The sequence below is a fragment of the Podarcis erhardii genome (genome assembly GCF_964252035.2).
Source record: "Podarcis erhardii genome assembly, chromosome: 2".
Classification (NCBI taxonomy): domain Eukaryota; kingdom Metazoa; phylum Chordata; class Lepidosauria; order Squamata; family Lacertidae; genus Podarcis; species Podarcis erhardii.
The window spans coordinates 35,689,776-35,705,148 of NC_138498.1; the positions used below are offsets into that span (position 1 = coordinate 35,689,776).

Consider the following 15,373-nt stretch of genomic DNA (forward strand, 5'->3'; position numbering starts at 1 on the left):
ATTTTTTCCAATCTTCTTCCACCAACTCTTCACCTTGGTCTCGGATTCTGCCAGTCATTTCCGCCAGTTCCATATAGTCCATCACTTTCATCTGCCATTCTTCCCCCTTATCTCATTTATTGCATTTATATCCTGCTTATCCCCCCCAAGAAGATCAGATTGGCATATGTGGCTCTTCTCCCCTATTATCTTTGTAACGAACCCTGTGAGATAAGTTAGGCTGTGAGAGACTAGCCTAAGGTCACCCGGTGAGCTTTCATGACTGGGTGGGAATTTGAACCAGATCGCCCAGGTCCCAGCTCAGCATGCTAACCATTACACCACACTGGCGCTCTTGTCCTGGGGCACTCTAGGAATAATGCATTTTTAAGGTTTCTGCCTTCCTTGGGGAGCAAGGCCTTCTATGTTCACTGACTCTAGAGGTCCTGGGGTGCTCCAGTGAGATCTTGCAGGTCTTTCCAAGTTCCCATTACATCTTGCACAGGGGCATCTCAGACCTGGTGCGTGGAGAGGGCCTTGCTTCCCAAGCAAGACAGAGAGCTTAAATGCTCTTTTCGTGCTAGGAAAACGCACCACAAAAAGCTCTCTGCTTTGCTTGCTTTTAATTTGCGGGATTGCAATCAGCGGCCTTCAACAGCATATGGTTGAAATTGCTGAAGTGTTAAACATGTGTAGGATGCAGTGTTAAAGGTAAAGGGACCCCTGACCATTAGGTCCAGTTGTGGCCTACTCTGGGGTTGCGGCACTCATCTTGCTTTATTGGCCAAGGGAGCCGGTGTACAGCTTCTGGGTCATGTGGCCAGCAGGACTAAGCCACTTCTGGCGAACCAGAGCAGCACACAGAAACGCCGTTTACCTTCCCGCCGGAGCGGTACCTATTTATCTACTTGCATTTTGACGTGCTTCCAAACTGCTAGGTGGGCAGGAAGGATGCAATGTACTGCACAAGAAAACATGCTGATTTATATTGTTAGTTTGCCTGCGCAACTTGTCACAGAATTCAGAAATTTAATAACTTTAATTTGGGGGTGTTTGTGGCTCAGGGACTGAGGATCTGTTTTGCATGCAGAAGTTCCTAGGTTCAGTCTTGGGCATCTCTTCTCCGAAACCCTGAGAGCCACTGCCAGACAGTGCAGCTAGAAGAACCGATCTTCTGACCTCTGTTTTAAGGCAGCTTCTGTGCACCCCACCCTAATCTAGATTTCTGGTTCCCTCTGTTGCAAAGGACTCTGGCTCTGAGCTCACATCTAGATGCAGACAAGCAAATTTTACATGTTTTGTCCACTGCTGAGAGATCAGAACACTTGAAGACAATATTCTGCACCCTGACAAAGTTGTAGTTGCTGTGGGTTCGGTTTCAGAAAGCCCCAATAGTTACAGTTTGCAAATATTTACAAGCTTTCTGCAGCAGCAGCTGCTTACAGAAAAAAAATGTAGGTTAATGGATTCCTCCCCATCTTATATTAAACCTTCGCATAAGGAAATTGGCTAGTAAAACCTTAAGAATATATGCCTTAATCCAAACAAAGCTTAATCTGCATAGATTTGGTGTTCAATGCTTTCCTGCTCCCTCTGTGTCTTCATTGCTTATGTGTTTCCAACTTCGCATCCATTCTGTCCCAATTTCTGTTTTCCTAGCAATGGCCAATTAATGGAGGCACCAGCAAGGCTCCAGATCCTCCTCAGAGAGACTTGCTGCTTACTGGGTAGGTATGAAAACAGACGTTTTTCCTCTGGTTACCATTCTGGAGCTTCTGACCTCACGTTTTGTTTCCACCTCTGCTTAGTCAGTCCAATACAGCGTGTGAAGATCATCATTTGTGCAACAGCCGTTAAAGTGATTACCATTTTGAACTTGGGTATTTAACACTTCAATGGTAATGAACTCTTCTGAAGGCAGAAAGTTCCAAAACAATTACCTGTTTGTGTGCGTAGATGTGTATAAAAAGTCTCACATCAAGTGGATGAGATGGAACAATCGTTTCGTTTTGCCCCTCCATATGTCTTTCTCTGTACGCTAAATAGGGCTTCGTTGTTGCTTTTCATCTGGAATTTAAAATATATGTATCCTTAATACTCCTGCAAGGACGAAAGAGGTTTCCTGTCAAGATCCCTGATAAGATTCTCCCAGTTAATGGTCCAGGCATCCTGCCAGCCATGCTAAAAGGATAACATTAGCATACAGGAGCTAGAATACTCAGTGTCCCTGAGAACCGAATGTACTGATGTTGTGGAGAGAGGATTGAACGTAAGAGCCCGTCACCAGACTTCGTAAAACCCAGTGGGATACAAGCTAATTTCTGGAATGTCGCTTGGTGTATTTCAAGCAGCAGTGATGCAGGGGGAGAATTCACGTTGATTCACCCAAGCAAGCTTGGTGCCACAAGTGCCGCAGCATAATGTTCTGTGTTACTTATTTAACACTTTGTATACCACCCCGCAAGTTAACGTGGTTTTACAGTTTTGGAATAATGGCTGAGGATGTAAGAGGCATGATACAATAGAGAACAGAGGTGCCAGGTTGCCCCGCAAATTGATGGAGGAGACAGAGTGCTCTGGAGGAGCCAGCCACTGGAACTTCGACACACAAGTCGTCGGACATTGTGTGCAGGGCCACCTCAAGATCGAGGGGGCCTGTTCCCCTTAAAACAAATACTGAGGGAGCTGAGGTGTCTTTGCCCCCCACCCCAGTTGATGCACCTGATAGGGAAATGGTAGGAGGAGGGAGGAAAGCCAGGTCAGGTGCCAGCCGTTTAAAACTGTTAAAGAATGACCAGGCCAAAAGGTCACCACAGGAGATTGCTTGAGGAGAGGGGAGAAGCCCAAATGGCAGCTGGTCCCAGCTGAGCTGATGGAGTGGTCCTTGCTGTTGACTGGCCACTGATGGGAGACAACATGGATCTAATTTGGCTGCTGCGAACGCATTTCTGTGTATGCCCATCAGATTATTCCTGTCAAGATTTATTTTAAATGCTCACTGCAATTTATGTTCCCTAAGTTGACTTCACTAAGCTGGACCTAACAAGAGCCTTTTTAGAGCGATAGCCACAAGGAACTAAAGCTCTTTCAGCCCGACAAAAATATTAATAGCTTAAGTTTGTGTGGAAACATATATGGAGAGCAGTTAACTGCCTTGGGTGGTAGTCTTCAAAAAAGTCAGGAACTTCAGGAAAGTCCAGTAGTTAGTAGTAGTTGTCGTAGTAGTAATAATAATAAGAATCACAATATTATTTATTTATTTATTTATACATACATACCCCACTCATATGGCTGGGTTTCCCCAGCCACTCTGGGCAGCTCCCAAACAGAATATTAAAAGCACGATAAAACATCAAAAATTAAAAACTTCTCTAAACAGGGCTGCCTTCGGGTATCTTCTAAAAGTCTAGGCTTCCCCGCTGGGCTTGGAAGCAGTGGCAGGCAAGCTTCCCCGAAAGACCCTTTGCCCACCATTGCAGACATTTCCTTGCAATGTGCAGACACAGGGGTGTGGTTCTGGGTATATAGTTTTCCTTTGTACTGGGCCACAGTGAGGTTCTGCATGTGCGAGTTGGCTATTCACTCCACCAGAATCCCCTTTGGTGTGCATCAGTTCTCCAGCAGTCAAGTCAGCGTAGAAAGGGGATCACAAAGGAGGAAAGTTTTGTAGCCGCCTGGGCTATCTGTATTTAAACAATTAGCCCAAAAGGATTTCAGTGGCTCATGTGGCAAATGTTCAGTGTGTTCACTTACCTAGAAAGTAAGCTATGCTGCTGGTGTAATCTGCTTGCCCCCTTCATTTCTCTCTCTCCCCCCCCCCCCAAATCAGGCATGAGGATGGCACAGTACGATTCTGGAACGCGTCCGGCGTTTGTCTGAACCTCCTGTATAAGCTGAGCACGGTGAGGGTGTTCCTCACGGATGCTGATCCCAATGACAATCTGAACCAGATGGGGGAGGATGAATGGCCTCCGCTGCGCAAGGTGAGGAGTCCGTGGCCCAGCTTAAACCTTCCGAAGCCAAGGCCTGCTGAACTGAGCAGCAGAGAAGCTGCCCCGCAGAAAACCTTGCTTTGTGTTGATATGGTATTTTCTTTCTTGCCTGTCTGCCCTGCTAGGTTGGCTCCTTTGACCCTTACAGTGATGACCCCAGACTTGGGATCCAGAAGATCTTCTTATGCAAATACAGTAGCTACTTGGCCGTGGCAGGAACAGCAGGGCAGGTACTGAAATGCACTTGGATAGGTTTTTGGGCACACTGCATCCAATAGCACAGACCTTACTTTATCTTTTGCCCCCGTCAATTGGGAAATGCAGGAGTTTGAACTTCCCTGCATGTTATGCCCTGTGTTCTACATAAACTTTTCTCCCAATCCTAGTGATCTGCAGAGTGTAGGAAGCATTCTGTACATGTTCAGATACCGTCATGTGCAAATTTCTCCGCGTGTATTTTGTACCATCTTCACCTTTGTAACTGCCAGCTGTGCAGCCGATCACTAGTTAAGCTGTTGTTCTGGCTTGTTCATCTTTGGGTTTTCAATTTGAATTTGTTCGCTCTCTAAATCATTGTGTTTCTTGGCCAGCTGGATCCTGGTAGTAGTATATAGAGTAGGAATGTGTGTATATATGTCTGTATATGTGGCAATGTCTGTAGGGAAGATTAAGTCGCTAAGTTGATACTAGGCGAACCATTCCACTAGTCAGTGGACTGTGTTGACAATGCAAACTTTCTGGGCTAGTTTCCAGCTTGCAACTTAATTTTTTTCTATCTCTGCTCTTTAATTCCCTGTCAGAGAGCACCAAGGAGAATCCTTAGTTTTGAATTACTGATTTGGGATAGAGTGGCCCTTTCCATGGAAGACATTTTGACAATTCCTGCCTCAACACCACTGGACTATTGAAAGCCTTTGTTGCTGTTTAGACTGTGGAAGGCCAGGGCATAGACAGGGTTCACAGATGCTCTGCCCCATATAATTGGATAAAGAAGTTCATCTATGTCAATGGGGGGGGTATGGGGACAAATATGCATGTCTTCTCCTGTGAAATGCAAAGCTTTTCAAAGAGCCTTAATTCAGATTAGAAGTTAGTTACAACTTGCTCTTGGGCTCTCAGCTGTGACGCACCCACTCCTCTTCTTTTTGGCTTTCTTAACTTTGAACTGTATCAGATCACCTTCAATGTTGCATTTTTAAATTTCTGCGACCTGTTCAGGAACCTTAAGGTCAGGGCAGGTAATAAATCAAAATAAATAATAATAATATACACACCGGCTCCTGGCATCCGAAACACACTCTTCAGAGTAGATTCCCACTGCACTTGTAGGAGTCATGCAGCTCTTTCAAAAAACCAAAACAACACGCCTGCTTGAGTCATGTGGGCATTGGCTGCAAATGTCAGTTCACATTGGATTGCCAAACGAGCTGCTTTGCCTCAGGGCTAGCAACTTGCCCAACCCACCTGTGATGAGAAAGGAGCAGCATGTAGCTTTCTGAATTATGACTCTTCTACTGCTCTTTAAAGACTTCGAATGGGTTAGTGCAAATCATCATGGGTACCAAATGGGTAACTCAGTCTGTTGTGCATGTAACTGCCAGGCCTCTCAAGCAAAATGTCCTGCCAAAGCTATGGGCAGAGAATCTTGTCCACATTAGGTCAGAAATAAATGAAAGCAGTGGATAGATTTAGCATTGCTGCAGGGCAGAAACATAAAGATTATTTTTGCCAAATAGTTTAGTGATAAGATATTCATGAACGGTGGTTGTTGCTGTTGTTTTTTTAAATGGTGTTGTCCTTACATTCCACTGTATTTGGGTTTTGCTGCTTCTTTTGATTATATGTTCTGCCTATCACTTTCAAAAGCTGCCTTGAAAGTATCTGAAAAGGTGGGGTAGAAATAAATTGAAATAAGACTGCTAATGCTTCTTAGATTCACAGTGTGCTACAAGAGCCACTTGGTAAATGACTGCCTCTGTTGCATAATTACATAAGCCTACAACCTCTTTTCTTTTGTTTTACTTCAAAGTTCATTACGCTGCAGGAGGGTGTTAATACACTTAATCAAAAAGTGAATTGGGTTAGCTCAAACTCCCCTGCTTCTGACGTGATGTTGAAAAACCAGCGAGGAAGGATATAGGTGAAATGCAAAAGTATTCCTCAATGCTTTCGAGGGTAAAGGCCCAGAGGAGGAAATGCATTTGTCCTGGCCTTCGTTCTTGCACAGACTCTGTGGGTTTTGCAATGCTAAGGTTTCAAAACACACTTCCAAATGACCTTCTCCCTTTTCCCTGCCCTGCCCCATCCAGGTACTTGTAATGGAGCTAAATGACGAAGAAGCAGAGCAGGTGGTTGACCATTCAGAGGCGGACCTCCTCCAGGATCAGGAAGGCTATAAGTGGAAAGGTCATGAGCGGCTCAAAACTAAAGATGGGCCTGTTCGGTTTGAGCCAGGCTTCCAGCCCTTTGTCTTGGTCCAGTGTCAGCCGCCAGCTGTGGTCACTTCGCTGGCCCTTCACTCGGAATGGAAACTCGTAGCCTTTGGCACAAGCCACGGTTTTGGGCTCTTTGATCATCAGCAGAAGCGGCTGGTCTTTGTCAAGTAAGGGGGTTACTTCCTGATTGAGATAGATAGATGATGATAGATGGATAGATAGATAGATAGATAGATGATAGATAGATGATAGATAGATGATAGATAGATGATAGATAGATAGATAGAGGTAGATAATGTTTAAATTGTATTCCTGACACAGTGTAGGGTTGGAAGCCGCCCAGAGTGGCTGCGGAAGCCCAGCCAGATGGGCGGGGTATAAATAATAAATTATTATTATTATAAAGGGTTTAGGTGAAAGTCTTGCATTGAACGTCCAGCCATTTTCAAAAGCCATGTGCTTAAACAGGGTTTTCCTGCCAGACTGGTGAGGCGTAGTGCTAAGGGTTCAATCAGTGAACTGGAAGTCCTGGATAAAAAGTTCGGGCAGGAAATTACTTAGGCAAAGCATTTTCCTCCCAGCCTTAGGCTTAGATCTACAATAGCTTCTCCTGATTGTTTAAGCGGGTTCTCACAGTGGCCCTCCAGATGCCATGGGAAGCTTGCAAGCAGGGCTGAACACAGCAACGCTCTCCCCGCCTGCAGTTTCCTGAAAAGTGGCATTCAGAAGCACACTGCCTCCGACAGTGGAGGCAGAGCAGAGCTGTCATGGCTAGTAGCCACTGATGGCCTTATCCCTCTCCTTGAATTTATCTAATCCTCTTTTAAAGCCATCCAAGTTGGTGGCCCTCATGGCCTCTTGCCAGAGCAAGTTGCATAGTTTTAAGTACGCACTGTGTTAAGAAGTTGTTTTGTCTGTCCTGGATCTTCCGGCGTTCAGCTTCTCTGGATGTCCTTGAGTTCTAGTGTTATAGGAGAGAGGGAGGAAAAACTTCCTCATCCACTTTTTCTATGCGGACACCATGCGTCATGTTGTACGCTTCTGTCATATTGGCTCTTTCTTGACTTTTTTCTCAAGTTACAAAGCTCCACTTGTGTGGGGGTGGGTAGGCAGCAGGTACCCCCAACATATTCAGGAATTGGGGAGTTGGAGAGAACTCTGCCTTCCTCCTAGCCCCACAAAATGCTGAGATCCATCCCTGGCAGCCAAAGATTACTCCAAAGCAGGAAGCTGTTTCCTGACCACAGCTTAGTCAACACTATTAGGCTCAGGCAGGCGTGCTCTCTTGAAGTCCAAAGGTCTTCTCTTCTCCCTTTTGTTGCCTTGGGGACAAAGGGAGGCTGAGCCCTCCCTTCCTCCTGATCATTATGGGGAGAAGGTTTTCCCCACAAATGTTACAGGGCGGAGTACACTTCCGCGAAATTAATACTGGTGTGTCCTACAGAGTGATAAAGATCATCAAAGTAATGCATTTAAAGTCCTAAATAGTATAATCCTTGTGGAATGTAAGGGCAAGGCAGTGTGAAATCTTACATGTAGCACTGTTTTTGAAAAGGAAAACAAAAACACACCATCAGATTTACTTTGAATCCTCAGGGCTGTTGAGAAACACTGAAATGGATTTTACTGATGGAATACCTTTAGAGCCCTCTAGGAAAACTTTAGTAATTGCCAACATTCCACAAAAGCAAATACTGTGAACAATATAAGGTGTGCAGTTTAGAATAGTTCTGGTTTTCTGAATGCTCTCTTGCCTGGTTTGAGAACTGCAGGCAAAAAGCAACAGCATTGTCCCATGTTGCTTTACATCTGGGGTGGCCACCTCAGATGATGTTGAGCTCCCAAGTCCCATCAGCCATAGCCTGTGGGCAGGGATTATGAGACCTGCAGTCCAACAAGCATTTGCAGGACTAGAGTTTCTTATCACTGATGCAAAGCAATTAAAGGCCTTGCCAATGCCTATGCGCGGTATTTCAGACCTCTGCGCTGCAAAATGTGGTAACTCTCTTAATGGGCTTCCAATGTGTGGCTGCAATTTGACCAAAAACAGTTTGGTTTAAAAAGGGAAACTGAACCAGCCCTGTTGGTTTCCTCCTAGGTGTACCCTGCATCCCAGTGACCAACTGGCCTTGGAAGGCCCTCTTTCCAGAGTGAAGTCCTTAAAGAAGTCCCTCCGCCAGTCCTTCCGACGAATGCGAAGGAGCAGGGTGTCAAACAGAAAGCGACGAACTACAGAGGTGAGGGGCTGCGCTGTCTCGGCTTCACGTACAGTGGTACCTCGGGTTACAGACGCTTGAAGTTATAGATGCTTGAGGTTACAGACTCCGCTAACCCAAAAATAGTACCTCGGGTTAAGAACTTTGCTTCAGGATGAGAATAGAAATTGTGTGGTGGCAGCAGGAGGCCCCATTAGCTAAAGTGGTACCTCAGGTTAAGAACAGTTTCAGGTTAAGAACGGACCTCCAGAACGAATTAAGTTCTTAACCCTAGGTACCACTGTATTCAGCAAAGCCTTGCTCTGGTGCCACGCATGACTTTAGAAAAAGCCCCCTTGTACAGTATTGCATCTCAGCCTTGCCACTCATGGCGTTGATATGTCATATGAGGAGGAGATTCGGGCAGCTATAGGCTGATCCTTTTGGAGCAGAATTGTGCTTGTTTCCTGGAGTAAGGCGAACTTAGTCTTCTGCCATCATAAAGAGGTGCAAAAGGATTCATTACATGGCCTTAAAGCATTCTCTTTTTTAAAAATAGTTTCTCTTCTTCAAAGCAAGCATCTCTATAAGAAATGCCTTTTTTTTGGAACTGGCTTGACTTCTTTTTAATAAAACCACCTGACGCCAGCTAACATGCATATTACCGTATAACACACCCCCATGTATAAGACGCCCTCTATTTTTAGGGACTCCAAATTGAGAAAATGGGGGGAGATTGTATCCGCGTATAAGACGACTCACAATTTTGAACATAATTTTTTAATTTTAAAAAAACCCTAGTCTTATATGTAGAAAAGTATGGTGTGTGTGTGTGTGTGTGTGTGTGTGTGTGTGTGTATTTAAAGATGCCACTTTATCATTATAATCTCATTATCTGCCCACTTGAGAGATGCTAAATTGAATCGGGCCTTTAGTGTGGTGGTCTCTACACTTTGGAATGGTCTCCCTTACGTATTAGGCAATGTCTGTTGTCTTTTTGACACCTATTGCAGACCTCCTTCTTCTGGCCTTTAAAGCACAGATCTTTATCTCAGTCTGTGCCTATATTGGAACTATTTTAACTGCTGTTTGCATTGTTGGAATTGTTTCCATTTTCTGTATGGAATGGTTTTTATCTGTTTTATGGCTGTAACTGTTTTATTTGCTTTTATATATGTATATTTTTTCTGTTGCAAACTGCCCCAGGCCCTTACAGTAAAGGGCAGGTAAGAAATCTAATAAAACAAACGAAAAGGAGTTGTTTGCTTAGTTCTCGTTTTTGTTTTGCGGGCAGGTACAAGAGGGAATTTCCAGGCATGATCATGATGCATTGCAGGAGATAGAGCTAGCTCCTGTCCAGCGGAAGATTGAAGCGCGGTCAGCAGAGGACTCTTTCACTGGCTTCGTTCGCACCTTGTATTTTGCCGACACCTTCTTAAGAGACAGTGAGTAAGACCAGCTTCGATGTGCTTGAACAATATATTACACCCACAAAGTAATGTACATGGGTAGATAAAACCAGCAAAGTCCAGCATGGGGGTATAAGGAATGGTCTTGCTTGCTTTCCCTTGGTGATATGTGAAAATTTGGCTTATGGGCTTTGTTATCTCTGGTCCAGGTTCCCGGCACTGCCCCTCCTTATGGGCAGGCACCAATGGGGGTACGGTCTATGCCTTCTGTCTGCGTGTTCCTCCAGCCGAAAGAAGAATGGATGAGCCTGTCCGAGCAGAGCAGGGTGAGTGAAAAGATCAGATGACTTTCGATTTAGGTGAAATTGCTGCTCCCCAGAATTAGGATTGAAGATACCTTTGTAAAATGCCCTGGTGATGAAACCACAGAGACTCTGGATGTTTCTAGACTCCAGCTCCCATCATCCTCTGCCTGTTGGCCATGCTGGACCAGGGCTGATGGGAGTTGGAGTCCAACAACATCCAGAAGGTTACACGCTTCCCACCACCTGACTCTTGAGAAGCCTTAGTGCTGAATGTGGAGTAGGGTGTCGGAATCTGTGTGTGCATTCTGGAAGAGCAAAACAAGACACATTTCACTGCAGGACTGTACCAGCCCCCAGGTATGTGCTCTGATTCTCTTAGGAGCAGCATTTTTTGGTAAATAATGTGGTATTCTGAAGGAAACAGTCTTGTACATAAAACACCTACCTAGAAATGTTGTGAGCTTGGGCAACAGTTGTGACTTCATTTTAGCCTCTGTACTTTTTTGGAAAAGTCCTTAGCACACCATAAAACAAACCCAAGAGCTGTTTGTAAACGTTTCTCTCTGGTCACAAAAATCTGGAAAATTTTTCTCTCAGGTAGGATAGGTGTTTAAAAGTCAGGAGGGTCATCCAGCCAGACATATGAAATGGAATTCATTTCTGTAACCATATCTATAGGACGGTTATGTGTATTTTCCTTACAGATCTAAGGAAGGTGACTTGGCAGCTTCCCCTTTGGCATCATGCGCCATTAATCACAGTTCAACCTCCAGTACAGGAGTAGGCAAAGTCCAGAGCTGCTTTGTCTTTTATAGAAACCCACCAAGCAGAGCAAAGTGTAAAAAGACATGAAGGATTAAAACACAAAACAAAATAGGGCATCTTTGAGCACATTCTCAGCCTAGAAACTTGTTTTTAGTGCTGGGACTGAACTGAGCTCTCAGTGGCGTCACAAAAAATGTCTCCTGGTTTGGTTTTCTGCATTTCGCAGTCTTATTTAGCTGGAAATAGTTGTTTTGTCTTTGTGGTGAAGCAACGGAGAGCCAGGAACTCTTGTTTATCACTGTTAATCATCCAGAGATCTACCACTAGACCCTGACCTTCATTCTGTCCCGTCCCCTAAATACCTATACTTGCCTTTGTACAGTGTAAAAAGTGGCTTTTTGACTGCACCCAAAGAAATAATAATGCAGTTTCTATGCGGCATCACGGCTTAAATACTTCAGTTCTCCTCTAAACTCAATCACTTTTTAATGCTTATGTGTGTACAGTGGTACCTCTGGTGAAGAATTTAATTTGTCCTGGAGGTCCGTTCTTAACCTGAAACTGTTCTTAACCTGAACTACCACTTTAGTTAATGGGGCCTCCCGCTGTCACCACCGCCGCGCAATTTCTGTTCTCATCCTGAAGCAAAGTTCTTAACCTGAGGTACTATTTCTGGGTTAGTGGAGTCTGTAACCTGAAGCGTCTGTAACCCGAGGTACCACTGTATTGTATTTGTATCCGACCCTTCTTCCAAGGAGCTTTGAGTACCATATCTAGTTCATTATTGCCACAACCATCCTGTGTGGTAGGTTAAGCTGAGAGATAGTGACAGGCCTCAAGTCAGCCAATGAGCTTCATGGCAGAGTAGGAATTTAAACCTGGGTCTCCCCACTCCTAATCTGAATCTCTAACCACAATGGATTGTGTCCAGTGCTGACGTGCAACACTGGGTTCAGTCCGATATTTCCTCTCTGCTGCCCTTCGTATGTCCAACATGTAGCTGGGTTCTGCGAGAAGAAAGTGTGCCTTGTGGGAACTGTTTGCTTCTCTCTGAACCAAACCTCCTGCCTCATTTGGCGTGTGCTTTCTGCTGTCTCTCCAGCCAAAGAGATCCAGCTCATGCACAGAGCTCCTGTTATCGGGATTGTTGTCCTGGATGGCCAGAGCACTCCCCTCCCAGAGCCGCTGGAAGTGGCCCATGACCTTTCCAAGAGCCCCAACATGCAAGGGAGCCACCAGCTTCTCGTGGTGTCAGAAGAACAGCTTAAGGTAACACAATAGAGTGCTTGTGTATTTGCATTCTCTTTGCCTATTAGAATAGAGCAGCCAGAGAAATTACAGTATGAGAATTCATTTCCTCTTGCAGATCCTTCCTGGAATTTGCTTGTCACCTTTGCTGAAGGGCATGTTCAGATTTGGGGAGATGGAAAAGCATGCTATACGCTTGGAAGTTTGCAAAGATTCCAACCTTCCCTGCCACCTGAGCAGATCATAGAGTAATGTGCATTACTAACCCTATGTCTGATACACTTTCCCCACTCCTGAATTTGATATTCTGCCCATAGATGCTTCTCTAGAAAGGGGCAGAGTTGGGCTAAGGAAAAATGACTCTGTTCAGGGATGTTGACTGCAAACCGGCTCTCTGCTTATTTTTATGTATCTGAGGATAGATGTTTGCAAGCCCTGATAATCAGACTTGATACGACCTGGTCATGTGAGAGATGCTTGCAAATCCCTTATGTACAGCAGTGAGTGGCAGCAAAGTTTAGCTACTCCTTCCCTTGCCGCTGTCAGAAATCCAGGCTTTTTTGCTGCTGAAGGCGGGAGAGAGACTACACAGCTTCGTTTTGGCAGCTAGACTTAAAGCATGCTGCTTTGCTGCCACACACCAGCAGGAAACTCATTACGCATTGACCGGAGATTGGGTGGCTCTTGCATGAATGAAGGATTTATTATGCAGCTTGTTTACGTTGGCAGGTTTTCACGTTGCCCAAAGTCAGCTCCAAACTGAAACTTAAATTGACGGCCCTGGAAGGCTGCCGCGTACGGAAGGTGACAGTGACCAACTTTGCCAGCTGTAAGAGTGAGCACAGTGAGAATGACCTGGCTGTTCTGACGAACCTGGGAGACATCCAGATTATTTCCCTGCCTGCACTCAAGATACAAGTGCGCTACCCCTGTATCCGCAAGGAGGATGTGAGTGGCATTGCCTCCTGTGTCTTCACCAGATATGGGCAAGGTAACAACATGGTCATCCACAGGTTACCAAGCTCCATTGTGTTAGGTCTTGGAAGCCTTTCTGCCTCTTGTACAAAATAGATAAATGTGGGGTGGGGGAGAGAAGGGGGAGTTATTTTGTCCCTCTATCCACAATACTGTGAAAGCAAGAAAGAAAAATATTAGTTGGGATAGTAGTATCTGCTTTGAAGGTGACCCGGAAACTACAATTAATCCAGAATGCGGCAGCTAGACTGGTGACTGGGAGCGACCGCCGAGACCACATAGCACCGGTCTTGAAAGACCTACACTGGCTCCCAGTACGTTTCCGAGCACAATTCAAAGTGTTAGTGCTGACCTTTAAAGCCCTAAACGGCCTCGGTCCAGTATATCTGAAGGAGCGTCTCCACACCCATCGTTCTACCCAGACACTGAGGTCCAGCACCGAGGGCCTTCTGGAGGTTCCCTCACTGCGAGAAGCCAAGTTAGAGGGAACCAGGCAGAGGGCCTTCTTGGTAGTGGCACCTGCCCTGTGGAACGCCCTCCCACCAGATGTCAAAGAGAACAACAACTACCAGACTTTTAGAAGACATCTGAAGGCAGCCCTGTTTAGGGAAGCTTTAATGTTTAATGGATTACTGTATTTTAATATTTTGTTGGAAGCCACCCAGAGTGGCTGGGGAAGCCCAGCCAGATGGGCGGGGTGTATATAATAAATTATTACTACTACTACTACTACTACTACTACTATTTTATTAATAATAATAATTAAAATTTTATACCACCCTTCATCTGAAGATCCCAGGATCGTTCACAACATAAAAATACAAAATGAGAATACAAAATACATAATAAAACCTAAACAAGCCAGTAACCCCCCCCCCCTCACAAATACATTTAAAAAGCCATAGAATGTTAATCAGCCGAATGCCTGGTTGAAGAGAAACATTTTTGCTTGGTGCCTGAAGATATGTAATGAAGATGCCAGGAGAGCCTCCCGAGGGGAGAGAATTCCACAGACAAGGAGCCACTGCAGAAAAGGTCCATTCCCATGTTGCCACCCTCTAGACCTCGCGTTGAGGAAGCACATGCAGAAAGGCCTGAGATTATGAACGCAGGGTCTGGTTCGGTTCATATACAAAGAGGCGGTCCTTGAAGTACTGCAGTCCTGAGCTGTTTAAGGCTTTGTAGGTCAAATCCAGCACTTTGAATTGGGCCTGGAAACTAACTGGCAGCCACTGCAGTCAGGCCAAGATTAGTGTTATATGCTCAAACCATCTTGCCCCAGTGAGCAACCTGATCCCCAGCTGAAACTTCTGAACCATCTTCAGAGGCAGCCCTATGTATAATGCATTGCAGTAATCTAACCTAGAGCATATTAAATTAAAAAATGGTTTACACAGGGGTCTGAAAAGAGTGCGCTTGAGAGAACATTGCATGAGAATCAGACAAACATACAGTATTTGGATCTTTCCATGCATAGGAGTCCCAGAGATCTAGCTGAGAAATATTAAATAGTAACATGGGATCTCTTTAAAAAAATCTGTCACAAGCACCAAGCATGACTTTGGAAAGTGCTCATGCAGCTGAGCCTTTGTATGTTTACTCTGAAGTTAATTCCAGGTCCGCGCCCCCCCCCCCCAATTGCCCTTGCTTCAAAATAAGTGTATGTGGGTTTGCAGCCTTAAGCTTAGTCTTCTGAGTGAGTAAGATTTGTAAAAATGTATTTTGGGAAACACTTGTGGGACGCTTTCTGCATCTGTGCATGCACAACTTGCCATTTCTCCATCTTTCTCCTCTGCAGGGTTCTATCTCATCTCCCCGTCAGAGTTTGAGAGGTTTTCACTTTCCCCAAAGTGGCTGGTTGAACCACGATGCTTAGTAAAAGTACCTGAAAACACAGGCAACAGCCATGTGCACAGCACACCTGGTGTGGAGAAGGCATCAAGGATATCCAAGTATGAATGATTGTGGCATTTGTATTGTGTGGATGATAGAGAGGGTGCAACATTCTACTTTGTATTGCTGGTTTTGTGTGTTGAATATGACATGCGTAGCCATGGGAACTGCAACAAA

The 15,373-nt window shown here is 45.1% G+C and overlaps 1 protein-coding gene across 4 annotated transcripts in view; it reads left to right on the forward strand.

Annotated features, from left to right (window-relative positions):
- The window catches only part of LLGL2 (LLGL scribble cell polarity complex component 2), a 67,607-nt gene that overhangs the window by 45,418 nt on the left and 6,816 nt on the right, over positions 1–15,373 (forward strand). For all 4 annotated transcript variants that reach the window (XM_081850692.1, XM_081850693.1, XM_081850691.1 and 1 more), the window contains exons 12-21: positions 1,639–1,706; positions 3,809–3,962; positions 4,097–4,201; positions 6,281–6,573; positions 8,505–8,643; positions 9,896–10,046; positions 10,220–10,336; positions 12,183–12,349; positions 13,058–13,319; positions 15,102–15,255. In XM_081850692.1, the coding sequence (XP_081706818.1) occupies positions 1,639–1,706; positions 3,809–3,962; positions 4,097–4,201; positions 6,281–6,573; positions 8,505–8,643; positions 9,896–10,046; positions 10,220–10,336; positions 12,183–12,349; positions 13,058–13,319; positions 15,102–15,255 (1,610 nt within the window). The remainder of the gene's footprint in view (positions 1–1,638; positions 1,707–3,808; positions 3,963–4,096; positions 4,202–6,280; positions 6,574–8,504; positions 8,644–9,895; positions 10,047–10,219; positions 10,337–12,182; positions 12,350–13,057; positions 13,320–15,101; positions 15,256–15,373) is intronic.